General features: G+C 47.7%; 1 protein-coding gene across 6 annotated transcripts in view; it reads left to right on the forward strand.

Moving 5' to 3' along the window:
• Positions 1 to 20,166, forward strand: part of MASP1 (MBL associated serine protease 1) — a 63,388-nt gene that overhangs the window by 35,171 nt on the left and 8,051 nt on the right. For 3 of the 6 annotated variants that reach the window (XM_003991806.5, XM_019839999.3, XM_019839997.2), the window contains 4 exons: positions 434 to 512; positions 6,721 to 6,858; positions 7,666 to 7,740; positions 11,691 to 14,168. In XM_003991806.5, the coding sequence (XP_003991855.1) occupies positions 434 to 512; positions 6,721 to 6,858; positions 7,666 to 7,740; positions 11,691 to 12,574 (1,176 nt within the window). In that variant the 3' untranslated portion in view covers positions 12,575 to 14,168. Of the gene's footprint in view, positions 1 to 433; positions 513 to 2,970; positions 3,711 to 6,720; positions 6,859 to 7,665; positions 7,741 to 11,690; positions 14,169 to 18,039; positions 18,178 to 19,586; positions 19,701 to 20,166 lie in introns of those variants that run through there. The other 3 variants (XM_011286032.4, XM_019839998.3, XM_019840002.3) reach the window with 2 other exon arrangements.

Raw genomic sequence — 20,166 nt, forward strand, 5'->3', positions numbered from 1 at the left:
CGTGGGGTCCCCACCACAGCATCATGTCACTCGTTAGAAATGCAAACCGCAGTCTCCAAGCCAGGCCCACTGAATCAGAAACTCCGGGGGTGGGGCCAAGCAGTTTGTGCAAAAACCTTTAGGCATACGGATGCTTACGCACGTTTGAGAGGCCCTGCTCTGGAAAGAGAGTCAAGGGTACAGGTTTCCCCTCCAGGACAGTTGCCCCAGCCCTTCCTCACACACAGCCCTTGCCCCTTTCCGCAGTAGGAATGGGCACTATGAATTCAGAGTCTGTCTTTTCCATGAAGTCAAGCTTGCCCTTGGAAGCCAGTGGTTGGAAAATGTTAGTCGAGGACAACTGGGTATGGAATTTGAGCCGGTTGTACTGGGGAACAACCACCAACCCCACCCCTCCTCCCTGTTGCCACACCTTCTTCCTGTTTCTTCCTAGGATAATGTGGAGATGGACACATTCCAGATCGAGTGTCTGAAGGATGGGACATGGAGTAACAAGATTCCCACCTGTAAAAGTAAGAGAACAAAACTGGTCTGTGATAAGGATAATGAGCTCCCCAGCATTGGTGGGTTCCAATCAGAGACCACACAAGGGTGAAAACCTGACGGGTGTGCTCAACAAGGGGTAGAGCCAGTAACTCAGCAGACACGTGAGGGCTGGACCGAAAGACTATTGTTTGTTTAGGCAATACGACATTAGGATTCCAAAAGAAACTTCTTGTTGGTCCCGGTTTACTTCCCAAATGCTAACTTTACCTCTGCCTGCAGGCAAGTTGCCAAACTTGCTAAAGAAGTAGCTTGTCCCCTGCTCTGAAACTAGCTCTGGCAATTACTAATTCAGGAAACTATTTTAGCACCGGTGCCCAGAGCCAAATGACCTTGCCAATCTCTATGTGGTCATCAGCCATACCCACTAAGGTTTCTGCAACAGCTCATGATTTAGGGCCCGTCAGGAAAGGCTGTGAGGTCAGTAGACCTGTGCGAAGCAGGGGCCAGGGGCACAGCTCTGTACTGGCTCTTGACACCCTGAGATTTTGCATTGACTCTGCTCCTAACCCACCCCGTGATCATGGACAAGATCCTTCACCTCAAATGTGCAATAAAAAGTTGAACTAGCTTTCATACTTTAGAATATATTGGGGCGTTTCTCAAATAATATATTCCACATAAATCACCTAGTGTGCACTGTGAAAGCATAGATTACCAGCCACCACCCTGTCCCCTACCCAGATCGCTCCAGTTAGAGACTTGTGAAGACCACAGTTTTAGGAAACTCATTATGGCAGCATGGGGGAAGGGAGGTGTGGTGATGGGAGGGTGGGAAGGGAAGAAAGGGAAGGGGCAAAGAGAGGGTTGGCTTTAGGAGGGAGAGGTGAAAAGGCAAGAGTCGGTCCTGCCCACCCCCGTTTCATGGCTTGCCATAAACAGTGGAGTAGTATCCCACTTCCCTGTAGTTAGGAGAACTAAATGGCTCAAATTCTCTAAGCAGGCAGATCCACTCCCAAAGCCCCAGGGGGGGACTCTGTCAGTAGGAGCTCTCTTGAGGCAAATCCCAGACAGAATTTTAGAAAATACACTTGCTTTTCAAAGCTTTCTTTTTTATATGATAGCATGGCTGGAGTCAGAGCCCAGGGTGGGAAAAGGGGGGGGGGAGGGGGGCATTTTATGGCTTCCACTAATTGGATGCCTATAGGAAACAGGAAATTCAGGTAGAAAAGAAAGGTCCAGAAACTGAGGAACTCAAAGGCCAGCAGACATGTCCACCACCTTCTCCAACGCCTGGCTCACGTGTAGTGCTGCGACTAAGTTCTGTGTGAATACTGTACAAGGCAAAGCAAGGGCGCATTGTGAAGGAGGAAGCAAAAGAGAATGTGGTGTGGAGAAGACAGGATGTTTGTAAAGTCAGAAAGTTCTAGATCAAATCCAGACTTGACCAATTGAGTGTCCCTAAGCAATTTACTCAGACTTCCGGCCTCAGTTTCCTACACTCTTGATTCTTCTCAAGACCAGTTGGGCTAATGTACCTACTGTGCCAGTGGAGCACCAGGAATAAGTGAAAGTTCATAAAAGCTTCTCTCTTCCCTCCCCACCCCCCACATCCAAACTCCTCACTAGGCAGAGGTTTGTTTCTCTCGTTCATGCTTTTGGAAGGTAGAAAAGTTTAATAGTAATTTTTCCCCAATGAAGCATGCACACTTCGATTACAACAGAAGTACTTCATTTGATGGTACTATTTTAAGTGACTTAAGTTAGTATACAAAAGAATGGCCGTCATTTTGTACTAAAGAAGAGGAATATTTTTTTTTCTCCTGAATATGGCCTGGTTCTCCCAACATAGCCCAGATTAGGGTTATTAGAATCCCAATTCAGGCATACCTGGCACCTGTACTCATTCACTGAATAGGTTTTCACCGAGCATCTCTGCATCCCAGACATATGCTGGGTCATAGGTGCAAAGATGAGTAGGACTAAGAAATTTCAAGTCCCTAGGGATTGTGGGGCAAGAGTTTGGGAACAGGAAGTGTGCATGTGTAGTGAAGAAACTTGCACTGGAACAGGAAGTGGAAATGATGGAGGGTTGTCCTGACCCTGCCTCCACCTTGCCATGGCCACCCAACACAAGTACTCTCCATGCTGAATGCATATGTCAAATGAAGGTTCAAACCAGATGAAAACAAAGCTCGCTTCAGGGGCAGAATGCTGGAATCCTTGTGAGCCAGGACTTATGACCATGCAAATTCTCAGAATGGTACAAATTCCACAATCCCAAACTGTCATCCACACTGGCTGTACCTAAACTGCATTCTTAATCAATCTGGTGGAGCGATTTCTGTATTTCCTGCATGAACTGTTTCTGCTTTGCTTGCTAATTTTTCTCTTTCTCTCCTTTCTCTCTCTCTCTCCCTCTCTTCCTCTCTCTGCTTTCTTTCTCTGCACCTCCTGACCCCTCTTTGATCTTCACCACGGTGGCAGAAACCGAAATGGATGAGGAGAACGAACTCGGGTCAGAGCAAGAGACAGAGTGAATGACGGGACCCCTCAGAGTGCAGACATCCAGGAATGGACCATACCCAAGACCCTGGGGCCCCAGAGCTACTCCACCCCTCCCTACCCCACCAACGCTCCATTTCCAATTTCTGTGCGGATTAGTGTGGATGCTGAACAAGGCAACACAGCGTCAAGCAGTCGAAACTGCTGTGTAATGGAGAACGGTTCCCTCCTGGAGGGCCCACCCATCATTCAAACATTACTCTGGAAAATAATGAAAAGCCAAGGGGGATTTTTTTTTAGCACCCTCCAAGCGGATCATACAATTCTCAAAGGAAAAATGACTTTGGTTCCAGAGACACAAGATTTCATATACAATCACATGGCCCTAGGCTGACCAGGTCAAAGTGAGCCCTGGTTCCTCATCCACTCCACACTTCAAGTTGAACTGGGCCAGAAGGCCTGTGACTTTATGACTTTAGTATTTTTATCTGTTGCTACTTTCTAACCATGAGTAGGTGTGAAACTAACCATAACTCCTGGAGCATGGCTTTTTAGGAAATCTAGACCTATTCTCATCCACAGAAGTTTTGCTTCCACCTAGACCTAACACAGGACTGAAAGCCCGTTATCATTATCATCATTAGTATTCTTTCCTCTGGGCCAGGGCTTACAAATTTTGCATCTCTGAAAATTCCCTGATTAAAGGTTTCGAAAGATAGGTATCATGCTTGAAAGCACAGTCCTCAGCTCTCGCTCCATGGGCCATCAATGGGTCACGATAAAGGGCTCTGTTAGTGGCAGCAGGAATCTCTGCTTCAGCCTGAACAAAATCAGAATAGACGAATCTGAGAAACCCTTCATTACTGTGACCAGTGAGTCAGTCTATGTGGTGATTAATGAGGGCTTTCGACGAGGGCAGAATCCTGCACAGGTGGACAATGGCAGGTCCGGAGACGGCAGTGCCAGCCTAGGGCAGGTGTGCCCCCGAGAGCGGAGATGAGGTGGGCAGTCAAGACAGGCATCAGTTAAGTCAATACGTTTAAGCCCACAATGTGTAACAGATATTTTACTCAGTGTGATAGAGGGGATCCTAACTTAGAAGATCCGATATGGACCCAAATAACTGCAACACTGGGCAACATAAGATGCACACATCAGAGAGATGAACAGAGGCCTCAGCAAGGGGAAATAGGGAAGCAGCCCTCTCCAAGTAGAAGATGGAGAAAAGGCTTTCAAGAAGAAGCAGCGCTTGATCAAGGCCTCAAGGGTGGCCAGAGCGTGGACCACATGGTTTCCCGTGTGGGGAAAGCAGGCGAGTGAGTGGCACAGTGAGGGTGTGTGATGCCGGAGCACAGGTGCACCGAGGGTGGGGACCAAGAGATGCTGGGGTGAGTGCCAGGGGAGCCCATGGTGCATTGTTCTGCAGGAAGCCCCAGATTGTGGCAAAGCATACTCAGGATGGCAGGTCAAGAAAGATGTGTCGAAGGAAAATAAATGGCAGCCAGTAGTGACAGCAGAGACAGGGTGTGGGGTGCGTCCCATCCCAGGGAATGATGAGAAAGGGCGTCCAAGGGAATGGAAAAAAGGAAGAGCGTTTTGATTCCAGAGTGGGGAAGTGGCCAGAGGGAGTGTTAGAGAAAGGATGAGACCCCTTCCAAAGCAAAGAGGCTAGGCTAGCTGAGGAAGGAGGCTCTGGGTATAGCATCTTTGATTGCACCAGGTGGGGCTCAAGGCCCCCGGGAAAGGGAAGTTGTCTCCAGGTCCCAGAGAGGCATGGCTCTCCACCTGATACTATAGACTTGGGAGAAGTCCCAAGCTGAAGCGACCCTCTATTATATACTATTTATCACCTCCATCTGCCTAGAGGGCCAGCAAAGTTCCTTCTCTAGAGTGATGAGAAAGCAGGTACTCAAGAAATATCTCCCCACCATTGCTGGCCAAGTAACAGTCTCTCAATAGACTGAACTTCTAGCCAGGGCTTCTAGGATCTAAGCCCAACCCTGCAATTCCTCTCCCTGGAACTAGGTATTAGGTCCAGAGGATAGGTAAAATGAACCAAAGCTCAGAGACACAACAGTAATACCAAGATCCAGGCACCAGTGAGTGGTATTTCCTAAAAAAGGAAGAAAGATCTGCTTTGAGGCTCAGCAGGAAAGCACATTTAAAACTGTTTTATATCTTTAAATAATAGATGTTATCACCTCTGGTGACCCTAGTGCTGACCTTCATCATACAGAGTAGAGCAGTGTCTTTAGTTTTGGGTTATCAAAATGAGTGGGAACGATTTGTCTAGGGAGACTAGAGGTCAAGACAAAACATTAGCCAGTTCTCTTGGCTTTTGCCTTCCTTGTGGATAGGAGACACCTGCTGTTACCCTCAGCTGTCACCGCTCTCCTCCACATCGAAGGGCCTTGGAGCCATCTATGTTTTAAATTAGGTAACTCTTTAGTCGATCAAAATGATAAATTTAGAGTTCTAAACTTAAAAATCACAAATTCTGGGTAGCATCTCAGGGGGAAATTGCCCTCTCTCTACTTCCCAAGGAGGGGGGATTCTGGAAGTTCTTCTTCGTGGAGTGCTGTCCTCTGAAATTATCAGAAGATTAATAGTTAATGTCCATCATTACCCAGCTAATACTGATTTTAAGCCATTTTACCTAGAAAACAGATCCTTAGGAATTGTTAGTTGGTTTTCTCAAAAGAAACCTGAATTCAAAATCAGGTCCAGTTTTCTGATTGTACCTCGTTGTGTGACCTTAGGCCAGTCAAGTCTTCTCTCTGGGCTCATCTGTAAAGTAAAGTATTCTGGATTGTCCGCCTTTGGGCTTCCTTATGAACTACAAAGTTCTATCTACGACTTTTTTTGTGATTCTTCAACTCTGACATAGGCTGTTAGCCCTAAAATGAAGATGCCCTTAGAAATGAGCACCATCCCCTAAAAGAAGTCCCTGAAGAGACCGTTTGATAAATTGGGTCCTCAGCCCATGCCTTGGGCTTCTGACAGACTTGTACTGGACTTTGTGCTGGCAACCCCCTAAGACCACCTCTGAGGAGCAGGCATCCTACAGCCAAGCCCAACATCCAGCCCCAACAGTTGGAGAACACAAGCAGGTGAACGATTCAAACTTAGCCCACCCTGGGCCCCACCTCCCGCCTTCTGTGGCCAAGATGCCCACAGAAAGCCAGCAGGGTGGGGCTGTGTGTTCATGCAGGAGCTGCTGTCTTTCTGTTTGTTTTTGGTATTTTTATGCCAGGCACCAATGTGAGCACATTAACTGCTCTTGCTCAGCATGTGGTCGGGTCTGGAAGAACTGATGATTCCTTGGTTCGTGTCAGCCAGAGTTTTTTCAATGAGCTACAGGCTTCATGCTTGGGCAGGAGAGACTAAGAGGATTGCACAATAGAACTGGAAGTCAAAGAAAGGACTGTGTGGGGAAGAGACTGGGGTCTGCTTAAATCTCAGCAGCCCTGCCCCTGCCCTGGAGTTGACACGAGGCCAGGTGAGTTGGCCACACAGTAGTGCCACAGTAGATGGAAGAGACCCCAAAAGCAGAGCTACTCACGGCGGCAAAGGCCCTGTAAAATCTGTAGGGTACCATTCTCATAGACTAGAGCACTGCTCTCTGAACTTGTGTGCAGTGCACAACCTGCACATCTATATGAGACAGATCCTTCGTATGGCCCCAAGGAGAAGAGCACAGGGTAATTAAGAGGTGTTACTCTCTTCTCTCAGTTGCAGACTGTGGAGCCCCAGCAGAGCTGAAACATGGGCAAATCACCTTCTCCACCAGGAACAAACTTACCACATACAAATCTGAGATCCGATACTCCTGCCAGCAGCCCTACTACAAGATGCTCCACAATATCACAGGTGAGCCCTCCATGCTAAACCAGCCCACTCCCACCTTGTACCATTTGGGCCTCAGGGCTGGACTGGGGGATGAGGCGGCCAGTCTACTGGCCGAAGTTTGGGAGGAATTGGAAGGAGAAACACCTGGGGGCATGTCTTACCTCTCCCTGCCTCAAGCTGACATCCCACGGGTTAGGCCACATGGCACCCCCAAAACCCTCACATGCACACTCAGAGCCCCTGGCAGAGAAGGAACCCTCAGGGAGACGGTAAAGCCAATCAGTTTTGCCTCTGCCACAGACGGGTACTAAGAAAATTCTCTAAGCTTCAAAGCCCTCACTTTTCGAAAGGGGAACTCATAGAGCTAATGTGAGACTCAGATGAGATGGCGGACACGAGTGTGGACACGAGTTTATTAAGTGGGGAAAGGAGGGCAGACGAGTGCGCCACAGGGAACTGCAGGAGCAAAGGGCTGGTGACTGAGGAGGAGGAAGTGCCTTCCAGGGGCTGGGCTGGATCAAAGGAAGGGGGCAGCCCCAGACAGACAGGAGTCAGATTGCACAGAGCTTTGGACACCATGCTGAAGAGTGTGCTGTTTGTTTGTGAGGGCAATGGGGAGCTCTTGGTGATTGTGAGCAGAGGGAAGGCATAGATTCTAATTTTAGAAAGGTCCTTCAGGGTGCAGAGAGGACTGGCCTAAAGAGAATGGGATCAGAGAGACCCCTTGCAATGGTCTACTATAAAAGAATCAAGAACCCAGATCTATTTTCCATGTGCTACAAATCAACCATTCTCTCCCTTTTCTCCCATCTATTTTCACTCTCCCAGGTATATATACCTGTTCTGCCCAAGGAGTCTGGATGAATGAAGTACTGGGGAGAAGCCAGCCCACATGTCTGCCAGGTACCTGACCCTCAAGTCCTCTGCCTCCAGGTCTCCCATCCAAGGTGCTCTGGCTATTGATGGAGAGTGGATGGGGAACATGATGCTTTGGTCCTTTGTTAAGGGCTACCTCAGAGAGCCCAAGATCAGGTCTTGGTAAACCATCCAGCCTCTACATTCAGCCTTTGTTATCACGCCAAGAGCCTTCCTATCTCTTTTCTCTGCAGTTCTGCTCCATTCCCACCAGGCTTTCCCTCCAACAGTTTGTGTGTGCACCTCCTGTGCACCAGGGAAATCAAGAAAGTGGGCACTCTGTCCTCAAGTGCTCACTGTGTTGTAGAGATGAGCAACATAGGACAAATAACAGACAACTATAGGACAAAATAAGAAGTTCCTCCAAAGAGCAATGTATTCAAGTCTTACTGACCACTGCAGCCCCATGGCTCACCTACTCACCCCACTCTAAGATGAAAAAAGAACTTTGTGGTAACAGAAAGTGTCACTGTGCATAGAGATTTGGGAGACATTTTGTGGATATTTGTGTTAGCATTAAAAGTATAGGTGATTTGCATTGCAATCATAGTGCACACATATATTCAAATCAACTTTCTAGAAAACCGTAGCCTCAAACATACTCTGTAGGGTGAAACAAATAATCCACACCAAAAAGAAAATTAATAGTCACGGCACAGAAATATACACTCTTAATAAAAGCAAAAATAGCAGAATTGACTTAATTAATCAAGCAGAATTCATTAAAAGATATAACCATTCAGGACAGCACTGAGGAGTGATGCTGACCCCACCTACATATTTGCTGGAACAGCAGGAGCTTTGCAGTATAGTTAAATGTTGTGTGGCATTTGTATTTTACTGAATTAGAGTGTGGGGTAAACTGGGACAGTATATTATCTGAACGGTACCTTTTAGTAATCCTCAATATCCACTCAGTAGGCTTCTATATGTTAGATATAGATGTTAAAATAGAAAGACTATAGGGTTGTCTACCATTATCTGTAAGAACCAAAGAAAATGTTAGCATTCTATGTTGGCCATCACAGTTGCTATGAGATCCTACAGAAGGACGAATTCACTGCGTGTGGTAGTCTGGGAGTGGAGGAGTCAGGACTGGTTAGGAAGACTTCACTTGGGAGGGTTTTATACTTAAGAAAGAACTTGGAGGAGGTGAAGCGGAGGAAAGGTCAACCCACTCATACTCTGGTGATCCCCATCATCTCATTCAGGCTTAGCCAGGAGCACACCCAAGGGCACAGAGCACACCCAATATGAACCCTCAGAGAAGATGGGGGAATGGTGGAGCTGTGGAAAACTGGAAAGCCAAATCCCCATTTTGCTAAAATACTATGTGGGCCAAAGGTAAAAGCATTGCAGGTGGATTCCATCCTGGGCAGCCATATTGCAACCTCTGGAAGGGGAAGAGGCATTGAGCTGGGAGTCAGGGGCTTGGGTCCTAGTCCTGGTGCTGTCATTTTCTTATTGTGATCTTTGGTAAGTAATCTCTGGGGCTAAGATTCCATACCTCAGAAGTGAGGGAGTAGGACCAAGTGATCCATAACATTCTATAACCTTCAATGGTTATCATCCTCTATATTTACACAAAGCATCTTGGATACAGTGAGTCATGAAATTCTTTTAACACCTGGTATTGGGAAGAACTGTGGTTCACCATTGGACCATGCCAGAGATTTCTAAATCCTTTCCTCCTAAAACACCAAAATTGAACCCAAAAGCAAACCAGAAAGGAGAAAGCCATTTTATTTAGCATCATAACATCCACCTTTCCAAAGAATCTTATTAAGCAAATACTCTCTGCCCTTCATTTTACATGTGAGAAAACTGAGGATCGGTGAGGAGCACTGATTTATCCAAAGCTATCCACAAAGTTAGAGGCAGAGCTGGAAGATGAAGCCAAGAATTTTGCTGTCAACACAAGCAATGTTGAGCCATTCTTGACTCTATGTTTCATGGCATCCTCATGGGCCCAGAATTCTAGAATATTATATTTTTGTTTTAAGGGCCCTCCCTCAGTACCTCCAGTGCTCTAGAGTCTGAATTTGGCTTCAGTGCAGCTGAAGCTCTAGTTTTTCAAGAAGATTCCTTTATTCCAGGAAAGATTGGATGGAAAAGGGTAGCAGCCAAAAAGAAGGTCCCATTTCAATGAGCTCGCTCAAGGCTTGTTGCATCATTCAACCTCTTGAAAGGACAAAAGCACATCAAGATGAAAAGCAGACGTTAGTGCAGAAAATAAAACAAGAGTTAGAAGAAACAGGCTCTACTTCTGGCTCTGTCACTAATGACTTTGAGTATGTCACTTGCCTTCTCTGAACCTCGATTTCTCCATCTGTCAATTAGTGGTGCTCCAAGCTTCCCTAGCTCTGACATTGAAGAAAGGCACCATTCAGAGCTGGCTTTGTTGTAAGCATGAACTCAACCACAGGCATGTCCCTTACCAGATGAGGCCCTTTCAGCACTAAGTGAGTTGTTGTGCAGGGCCAGTCACAGATTGCCTTGAGATGTCACCTTGTAGGCTGCTGCTTGTAATTGGGCGTCTGGCCTTCAACTCTGAAAGACCAGGCCACAGAGAATTAGCAAAGGCCAGCTCACATCTGGCCTGATGTGAAGGACAGAGTGCCTAAGGATCATGTCAGAAGCTTTTGGCATCAGGAAGAAGAGCATCTGAAAAACATTAGGTCGCTGAAAGCCTGACCTCCCAAAGTTGCCAAGAAAACACAAATATTCCTTGGTCTTTAAAGAATTGTTGAAAGTATCCAGAACCAAAGAATGTAGCCTGGCCATTTGCAACCAGGAGGAAGCCCACACTCACACCAGGCTCACCTCCCAAGCCTAAGAGCCCTGCTGGAAAGGCCCATGTGAGCTTGTTCTTGGCCAGCAGGGGACTGGTACTGAAGACCCTCTCTGCTCATGGGCCAAAGACATTTGGCTGCAGGAGGCTGGTGGTGCATGTGCATGCTCAGGGTACAACTCAGTGGAACGAAGTTTGATCAGACCTTTCTTCTTCCCCTGAAGGTACTACATGGTTCCTGGGTGCAATGATGGGTGGCTCAGAGCAGAGCCCATGCATCATTGCTTGTAGATTATGCCACTTTCCCCTAACCTTGGATGCCCTGGGCATGCATTCATAGCATGAGTCCTTTAGGCCAAAGAAGAAAAAGTTACAGAGCCCATGACCATGATCTGTATACGTAATGAGGTACTGTGGGATATGGGACAAGACATTGACCTTAGAATCTAGTTAATTCTCCTACTAACTTAATAGTCATGTGTCTTGGGCTAATTGCTTAACCTCTGGAGAGTTTTACTCCCATAAAATGGGGATGGCCATGGAAAATGAAATAAAAATTGAGGGAATTTGGAATTTGAAGGATCCATGGAGATCATATTGGCCAACTGCTTCATTTAGCAGATCAAAAATTAAGAGACAAATTTACTTAGAGTCACACAGGACATAGGAGAGAGAAGCTGGGTCAAGTCCCCAGGTATCTTGACTCCCAGCCCAGTGTTTGCTGTGACCCGCCAGACAGTCTTTTAGTTTCCTTCCATCACTCAAAGCCCATGACCTATGGTTTTCAGAACTTTTCTAAGTACCCACAGCATGGGCCTCTTCTGGAATATGAGCTGGTCAAAGCCGACAGTGATGTTGGCTGGAAATGGTTCAGGATGGTGAAGCCCCCACACATGAAATGGTCTGGTCTGTCGATGGCACTGGCTACAGAAGGGCCAGACCATACACAGGCCAGATCAGAAAGACCTAAGTCGAAGATGACACCTGTGTAGAACTCTCCCAGGCTAGTGTGGCCCTGTGATGTAGAGTAGGGTCCCGTGTGGCATAATCTACAGTGAATGATGTGAATTTCTTTCAGCAGCTCTTTCCATATATCTGACCTGACCAGTCTCTGTCTCTTGTCCCCATTCCCTCCTTCTCCTTACAGTGTGTGGTCAGCCCTCCCGCTCTCTGCCCAACCTGGTCAAGAGAATCATTGGGGGTCGGAATGCCGAGCCCGGCCTCTTTCCGTGGCAGGCCCTGATAGTGGTGGAGGACACCTCAAGGGTGCCAAATGACAAGTGGTTTGGGAGTGGGGCTCTGCTCTCCGAGTCCTGGATCCTCACAGCAGCCCACGTGCTGCGCTCCCAGCGAAGAGACAACACAGTGACACCGGTCTCCAAGGAGCATGTCACCGTCTACCTGGGCCTGCACGATGTGCGGGACAAATCAGGCGCTGTCAACAGCTCAGCTGCACAAGTGGTGCTCCACCCAGACTTCAACATCCAGAACTACAACCATGACATAGCTCTGGTGCAGCTTCAGGAACCTGTGCCCCTGGGACCCCACGTCATGCCCATCTGCCTACCAAGTCCTGAGCCCGAAGGCCCGGAGCCCCACATGCTGGGCCTGGTAGCTGGGTGGGGCATCTCCAATCCTAACGTGACAGTGGATGAAATCATCAGCAGTGGCACACGGACCTTGTCCGATGTCCTGCAGTACGTCAAGTTACCTGTGGTGCCACACGCTGAGTGCAAAACCAGCTATGAGTCTCGATCGGGTAACTACAGTGTCACGGAGAACATGTTCTGTGCCGGCTATTATGAGGGTGGCAAGGACACGTGCCTTGGAGACAGCGGTGGAGCCTTTGTCATTCTGGATGACTTGACCCAGCGCTGGGTGGCCCAAGGCCTGGTGTCATGGGGGGGCCCTGAAGAATGCGGCAGCAAGCAGGTCTATGGGGTCTACACAAAGGTCTCCAACTACGTGGACTGGTTGTGGGAGCAGATGGGCTCCCCACAAGGCCTGGGGGCGCTCCAGGTGGAACGGTGAGCTGACTGACTTCCTCAGGGCCTGCCTGCCCCACCCCAGCCCGAGTGAGTCTGCACGCGCACTTCCGACGGCACACTCCACGTTACTCACCAGACCAGATGGAATGGAACGCGCTGTTCTCATCCTCCCAAGACAGCCCAGGGGCCCTGAGAGTGGTATAGGAAAAGGCTGTATAAGAGACCTGGGTGCATGGCCCTGAGCAAGCCCCTGCCCCTCTGTAGGCCTCACTCTCCCCGGCAGCACAGTGAGGGAGACTAGACCTCTGGCCAATCCCAACACTCCTCTTTGGGAGCGCTTGACCCCGGTGGCCTTATGCACTCCTAGTCACTTACCAAACCCACTCCTCGCACTGTTGGTGTGCCCAAGCTGGGACCTGATTGTTAGAAAATCTTTCCTTATGTTGAGCTGAATGCTGAGTCCGTATGTTTTCCCTGATCAGCCCTGGCACAGACAAGTCTAGTCTCTTCTAGGGTTTTAGAAGACAGGGATCAGACCCCCGAGGCCCTGTCTCCTAGGTTGATGCCTTGGCATACTTTTGTTCCTTAGGTTTCTCTCCCAAAAGCTTCTTGTAGTCCAAGCCATATGCCTATGTTCTCTATTAAAGGAATTTCAAAGGACAACGAGAAAGCTGGGAAGGTGTTGTGGTGACCAGGAGGAGGAGAATATCAGTGGGAGGCCCCCCATCCCTAATAAATTCCTATTGTCAATTCTGAACACATCATTTAGACCCATATGTTACTCTCCAATATCAGCTGACAACATGGGCGTCCACACCTGCCGCTCCAGACAAGCATGAAGCAAACTTCCAGCTTTGAAGTGTATCATCTGAAAGGGCGACCTGAGCCCCAGCCCTACCGTGGAGACCCAACTGGATTGTTTAGAAAAAGAGAAGGCCCACACTGTGTCCTGTTGGGCTTCTGGGCAAGAAAATGGAAGAAGGGTGGGCTCAGGACATTAGGAGTAACCCGATCTCACCAGACTGCCCAGCGTGCCCACAGTCTGAGCTCTTCAGAGAACCCACCTGGCATGGATGTTCAGAGAGATCCACCCCTCCGGTTTCCAGGAGCCCGAGTCATGGGAAGCAGAGACTTGCCCATGAAGACTTCTCTTGCAGGGAAGAGAGAGACAGCCAAGAGTGTTGGGTTCCAGTCCCCTAACTGGCTGTATAACTTCTCACAAATCACTTTCCCTTTCTGGGCCTCAGTTTCCTCATCTAGAAAAGGAAGACATCAGATCCCTCTCAGTGTTCTTCTAGTGCTAGCATTCAGTCTTCTGACTGCCGAGCCTTTCCCTGGCTCTCACAGGGCTGACTGTGTCCCTCCTCCCCAGAGCTTGCTTTTCTGGGGATTCTCCATCAGAGAAAGGCAGCCAGAGAAGTCTCTTGAGAAGAATTCCAAGAGAACATTGGGAAGTGTCCGCTTGTCCAATCAGTTCATGAAACACACTCCTATGTCTATGAACAGTGCACATAGAGAATGCTGTATTTTGTATATTTCATACCACAAGCTTCACTACTCTGCAAGGTGCCTCTGTGCTCTGTTTCTCCTGTCAGGGGTCTAAAGTGGAAATAAACCCTCTGTGGATAACAAACAGCCTTCATTCTGAGGTTTGGTTATTGTTGATGTTTGTGTATTTTGACCTTTTGAAGGAGACTGGCCCCTCATTAAGCTACTCTCTCTCCCATTACAGAAAAGGTACAACTTTTGTCATTTGGACATCATCCAAGAAAGGGTAAAATGAGGAATGGAGTCAGTTATGGACATGTGTCCCCCCAGGCTGTGTGTGCCTTCACTGAAGCACCTGTCATTTAAGTCCTTGACTTCAAAGAGGCCAAACTAGCATGCAAGACAGGGTCACGTGCATCCTTGTCTCACACAGGTGAAAGCAGCGAAGTGTTGTAAGAAGAGTAGAGATCACAGCACTGTGGGCACTTGAAGGTGGGAGAGTCACAGGGCTGAAGAGGATTTGGGGAGCTTTATAAACAGGCTGCAGAGAACACACCAGGAGACAGGAGAGAAGGGCCAGTGTGGATGAAGATCAAGCAGGGAAGCATGCCTGAGGGAAGAGGTGCATCAGGGAATCAGGGAAGGTGGAAGGAGTATTAAAGGCCATACAATGTTTGCACTATGTCCTGTAACTAGTGACTCTCTAATTGGGAGTATATTAGAATCACCTGGAGTGCTCCTTAGAAATGCAGATTCCTGGGTCTCACCGGCAGAGGATTCTGAGGGTGGGCAGCACAGTGTGGGAAGTGGGGGGAGGGGGAAGGTGCTGGAGAAAAAGGTGCAAACCCACCAGACCTATGGCTAAGCCAGTGCAGATGTGGGAGCTGGGGGAGTTTAAAACCTCCAAATGATGTATTCAGCAGGGCTCAGTGTATAGGCCTGGTGTGAAATAGTGCAGGCACGGAGCTGGTGGGGAGGGGGGGCACAGCTAACCTGCTCATGAGGGCTCTCCGTGGATGTGCTCATGGTTTGCCTTTGTTTGGGGTTCGTATCATAATGAAAATATCATGTTTTTTTACACTATTGAGAACTAAAAGAATCCTAAATTATGCCTGACATTGTATATGTAGCTGGTCTCGAGCACTATCCTGTCTTGCGTTCTAATGTGTGTCAGATTTTTCTATCCTCTAAATATTAGGACTTTATGTTGTGACATATCGAGACACTAAGGTATCATGAGGTTACATGGAAACCACCTTGTGACATGGCAGGGAGGAGTCACATTACTCTCTACTTCCCCTGGTGATTTTTTTTTTTTACCAGCTTTAGGATGCAATCTATGCAGACCTTAACAGACATCTGGAATATCAGAGGGGAGAAGGTCACAAGCAATCCAGCTGGAGATGTAAGGAATGAATAAGCAAGAAGGGAATCACTGAGAAGTGAAGCCAGGTCAGAGATACTGATTTGGAATCCATCAGGGTACAGTATAGACAGTAGGATGGCACAGGAGACTGCTATTATCTACTGGAAGTGTCCAGAAGAATGGGCCAAGGACTGATCAAGGGTGCCGCAGCATGGAAGGCATGGAGAGAAGAGAAACTCCAAGAAAGAGACCAAAAAGAGGGGTCAGAAACACAGGAAGAGAAGTGCTTCAGAAGCCAAGGAGGCAGGATCAGGAAGGGTACAGTAGTCAACAGTGCCAATGCCACAGGACAGTCTGAAGCTAACCTCCAGGCAGGACACTCCCCAGGGACAAGGACCCAGCCTCTACTGTCCACTCAGAGGCTCTAGGAAGCAGGGCCCCTGCTGTGTTTAAATCTCCAACTCTCCTTCCTCCTCCTCCTCCTTCTCCTCCTCCTCCTCCTCCTCTCTTCTCTCTCTCTCTCTCTCTCTCTCTCTCTCTCTCTCTCTCTCTCTTTCCTTCCTTCCTCTCTCCCTCCCTCATTTCCCCCCTCTGTCTCCAGACTTTTCCTAGGTTTTATCTCTCTCTCTTGAGGCAGACAACTATCCTTACATCCACTTTTCTCTATGACTGATAGTAAAAATTATATGATTATATGCTTAGTTCTCTGGGTTTGGGTTCCTTGAAACCCACAAATCTTTTACCACAATCCTTGACTCTTCAAATGAAAGTTTAAATTTCCCACTTTGCTTTCTACTTTGCTCTTTCAAAAGTCAGAATTGTATCCAGCCTCACCTAAAACAATGGATGCTCAGCTTTAATAATAAGGAGCCAGAGGGCAAGGGGAATTCCTGGAGATAGAGAATATATGACAGAAAATTTCAAATCCTGTTTTCCTACACATGAAAACATGTCTTTTGAAGTCCCATGTATGGGCCCAGAGTCATTCTACCTCCATATATTGTTGTGGATCTACTAAATGTCCAAATAGCCACTTTATTTCCAAGTGTATGCACAGCCTAGTACTTTCGTCTTCCAAATCCACCTCCAAAGGAGAGGAGAGGATGTGGAGACTAACTGTCAATTCCTCTTTCCGTAAGTTTGGCTATGGAAGGGAGGAGAAGGAGAGACTGTAGAATGAATGAGAAGCCAGGAAAGTGGAAGTGCGATTTTAGGATGAGAACTTGGCCATGTTTTGGAGATGTGGGCAAAGGAAAGATTCAAGGTATCAGAGGGGGATGAGAATCTCCCAAGCCAGGTACCCAAGAGTGTGGAAGTGAGAAGATCCAGAGTCCAGAATTAGTTCTGAAGAGAAAAAGGTTTATAGACAGGGGAAGATGGAGAGAGAATGCTTGGGAGAGTTCCCACCCAGTGGGCTCTGATATTCTGCTGGGAGTGGGGACAGGACATTAGCCTGGGACATTAGCCAAGGGCATGTAGAATGAAGCTACTGGAAGATACTGAAGATGCAGTCAAGGTTAAAGCACATCCATCTGGGATTTCCCCAGCCCTACTCAGCAGCCTGGTGACAGCTACCAAGAAGGCAAATGGCTACCTGGATCCAGGGGCTTAGGGTATGAGTGCTCTAGGAAGTCACATAGTAAGAGTTAGTAGTGCTGGATATGGTGGGAAAAGCCCTGAAGTCAGGAGACGTAGATTAGAATTTTGCCACTAACTCATAGAGTAGCTCTTTGCAAGTTAATTCCCTTCTTAAAGCCTCAGTTTCCTTAGGTGTATGATGAGAGGGATAGACTAGATGGTCTCCAAGGCTGTTCAGCTGTAAGATGCTGTGTGTCTGTGTCTGTGAATCCAAGTCAGTGGAAACAATATGGATCAGGGAGACCCTTGGAGGGGTCTTCAACCCCCCAAGGGCCTGAGGAAGGGCTTCTCTGAGAAGAGATCCCCCTGGATAGAGCATGAAAATTCTTTATTAGTCAGGACTCTTTCATTCATGTAAAAGAAACCCAATACAAATAGCTTAGGGAAGAGAGAGAGGGCAGGGGAGGGAGGGAGAGAGAGTTTGTGTTATAGGCTCACATAGCTAAAAAGTCCAAATCACAAGACTTCAGGTATGGTTAGATCAAGGAACCCAAAAATCAGGATACAATCTTTCTCTTGCTTCATCCTTCATCATCTAGACCCACTTTTTTCCATTAGTAGCATCATTCTCTGAAGACTCTCAATGAAGTGATCATTGATAGATCTTGGATTATAACCAGCAGCTTAGCAACCCCAATAGAGAAAGGCTTTCTCTTTTTCTAATACGTTTAGGAAAATTCCCAAGGCCAGCTTTCATTGGGCTAGCCAGGGTTACATTCCCATTTCTGAGCAATTGTTGTCCCCAGAGGATGAGAGGATTTAATTCATTAGGTCTGGGTCACATTCCTATGTCTGGAAACAGATGTAAGATCATTCCAACTCAGGACATAATGGACTAAGAATGAGGGAAGAGTAGACCCCAGAGGAAAACTGGGGTGCTGTTACTTAAAGTGCAGTGAATGCTGGGAAATAAAAAAATAATAGATGTTCCTAAAAGACGATGATGAGCTCATACCTCTAGCAAAGAGCAAGATGAAGCCCAGAGTGTGATCTGTCCCTCCCTCCTTTGGCTGCAGTGTGTGGGCTCCCCAAGTTCTCCCGGAAGCTGATGGCCAGGATCTTCAATGGACGCCCAGCCCAGAAGGGCACCACCCCCTGGATTGCCATGCTGTCACACTGGAGTGAGCAGCCCTTCTGTGGGGGCTCCCTTCTAGGTAAGGAGATGCGGAAAGGGTGGGGGACCCAGGATTCGGGGACTGGGTGAAAGTGAAGGGAACCAACCTTCATTCTAGAGACTGATCAAGATTTCTTCATTGAGAATCACTGTCCACACTAGTAGCAGGACCCAGAAGGACAGTGTGGTAGGAAGAGTCCTTAACTGGAGCTAGGAGACATGTGTTCCTGCTCTAGGTTGCTCCTTCAGTCAACAAACACCTATGAAGTCCTGGTCAGTCTCTGGCACTGGGAAGGAATAAGTCAAGGAGTCAGACCCTCAAACATGAATTACAAGGCACTTATATGCAGCTCAAAGGCATGGTGACTAGGGCTGTGGGACTGGGGAGAACCAGGAAACTCACCCTGGAGAAGTCAGGGAAGGGAGATTTACAAAGGCCCTGAGTGCCATATTTAGGAATTTAGATCTATCCTGAAGGCTGCTGCAGATTTATAAACATATTCTGGAAAGTTCTTGCCGGGGTAACACGGATTGAAGGAAGAGTGAATCCAGAAGCCAGGAATTCAGTGAGGTAGCCATTCCAATTGTAGGGAGGGAAGTCATTAGCCTCAGCATGAGGACATGGGACAAGGGAAAGAAATAAGGCAGATTCGAAAGGATTAGGAAATAGGACTGTCAGGATTTTGCAAGGAGTGAACGTGGGTGGGAAAGGGAGTAAGGGTGGGAAAGAAATGGCTGGCGGCTCTTCCCACTGCAGTTTGGTCCAGATGATCAAAGATCCATTCCAGCTCTGACATCATAGGAAAAATGAATAGCAACCTAGAATCCCTGGCCAGTTCCTGGTCTGATCTCTGAGAGATCAGAAGGCCTGAATGGGTCCACATCTGCCTGGGCAGCTCCCAGGCTGCCAGCCTCGTCTCTCACTGACTCACCTTCCTGACAGTACAGTCAGGTAAGGACATGTCCGTGCTAGATCAGTGCTTTTCAAACTGTAATATGAATAGGAATTACTTGAGGGTCTTGTTAAAATCCCCAGATTTTATTATAGAATTAATAAAGATTGTATTTCAGTAAATCTGAGGCAGAGCCTGAGAGTCTGCATTTCTAAGAAGTTCCCAGTTGAGGCTGATGCCTAAAGGGTAGCCAGTAAGCACAAGGCTTTTTGCGGACCCATCTTGGGCTGTGTGGAGTTCACCAAGCCCATAGGTTTAAGGGAGCCCTAAAATCCCATTGAAGATGCTCAGTCTTGGCCTCTTGGTTAGAATAGATAGATGAAATCACAGATTTAAATCCTCATCTTCAGATTAGGGTCAAATGAGTGTCTGAATTCGGGCTGTGAAACACAATGGAAAGGGGAAAGCCTGAAGTAGTCTGAAGCTCTCAGCTCAAGGCAATAGAAGGCAGGAGGGGGCAGCCTAGGGCAGTACATATGTACAATTCTGTTCTCAGGCTCCAGCTGGATTGTGACCGCGGCTCACTGCCTCCACCAGTTACTCAATCCAGAATACCCAGCCCTACAGGACTCAGACCTGATCAGACCTTCTGACTTCAAAATCATCCTGGGTGAGTGAGGGGCAGGCTGACTCCTGAAGCCAACAGTGGTTCCAGGCATAGACTGTGTCCACTCACTCACTCATCAGGGCAGGACACCTGGGACGAAGAATGAGCTAGAACTGGAGTCCAGAGGCCTCAGTCCTAGCCCAAGGCTATGATTTGCAGGTAGTGAGACCATGAGCAAGTCGTTGAAGTCCAGCCCTCAGTTTGTATAAGTAAAATAAGGATCCCAGTCTAGATATTTTCTAAAGACACTTCAGGCTTCTATGAATCCATGGTTTCAGGTAAGTCACACACAGATGATCCAAGCTGACCCTCTCTTTTATAAAATCTAGACCATCAGCTGATTCAGTTCAGTTCAGCACAGCACATACTTACCTACTGACATTATGCCGGGATCTAAGAACACAGTGTAATTAAGAGCCAGTTCCTGCACCCCAAGGAACTTACAGCCTACTATGAATATGTACACAGA

This window comes from Felis catus, chromosome C2, assembly GCF_018350175.1.
Source record: "Felis catus isolate Fca126 chromosome C2, F.catus_Fca126_mat1.0, whole genome shotgun sequence".
Classification (NCBI taxonomy): Eukaryota; Metazoa; Chordata; class Mammalia; order Carnivora; family Felidae; genus Felis; species Felis catus.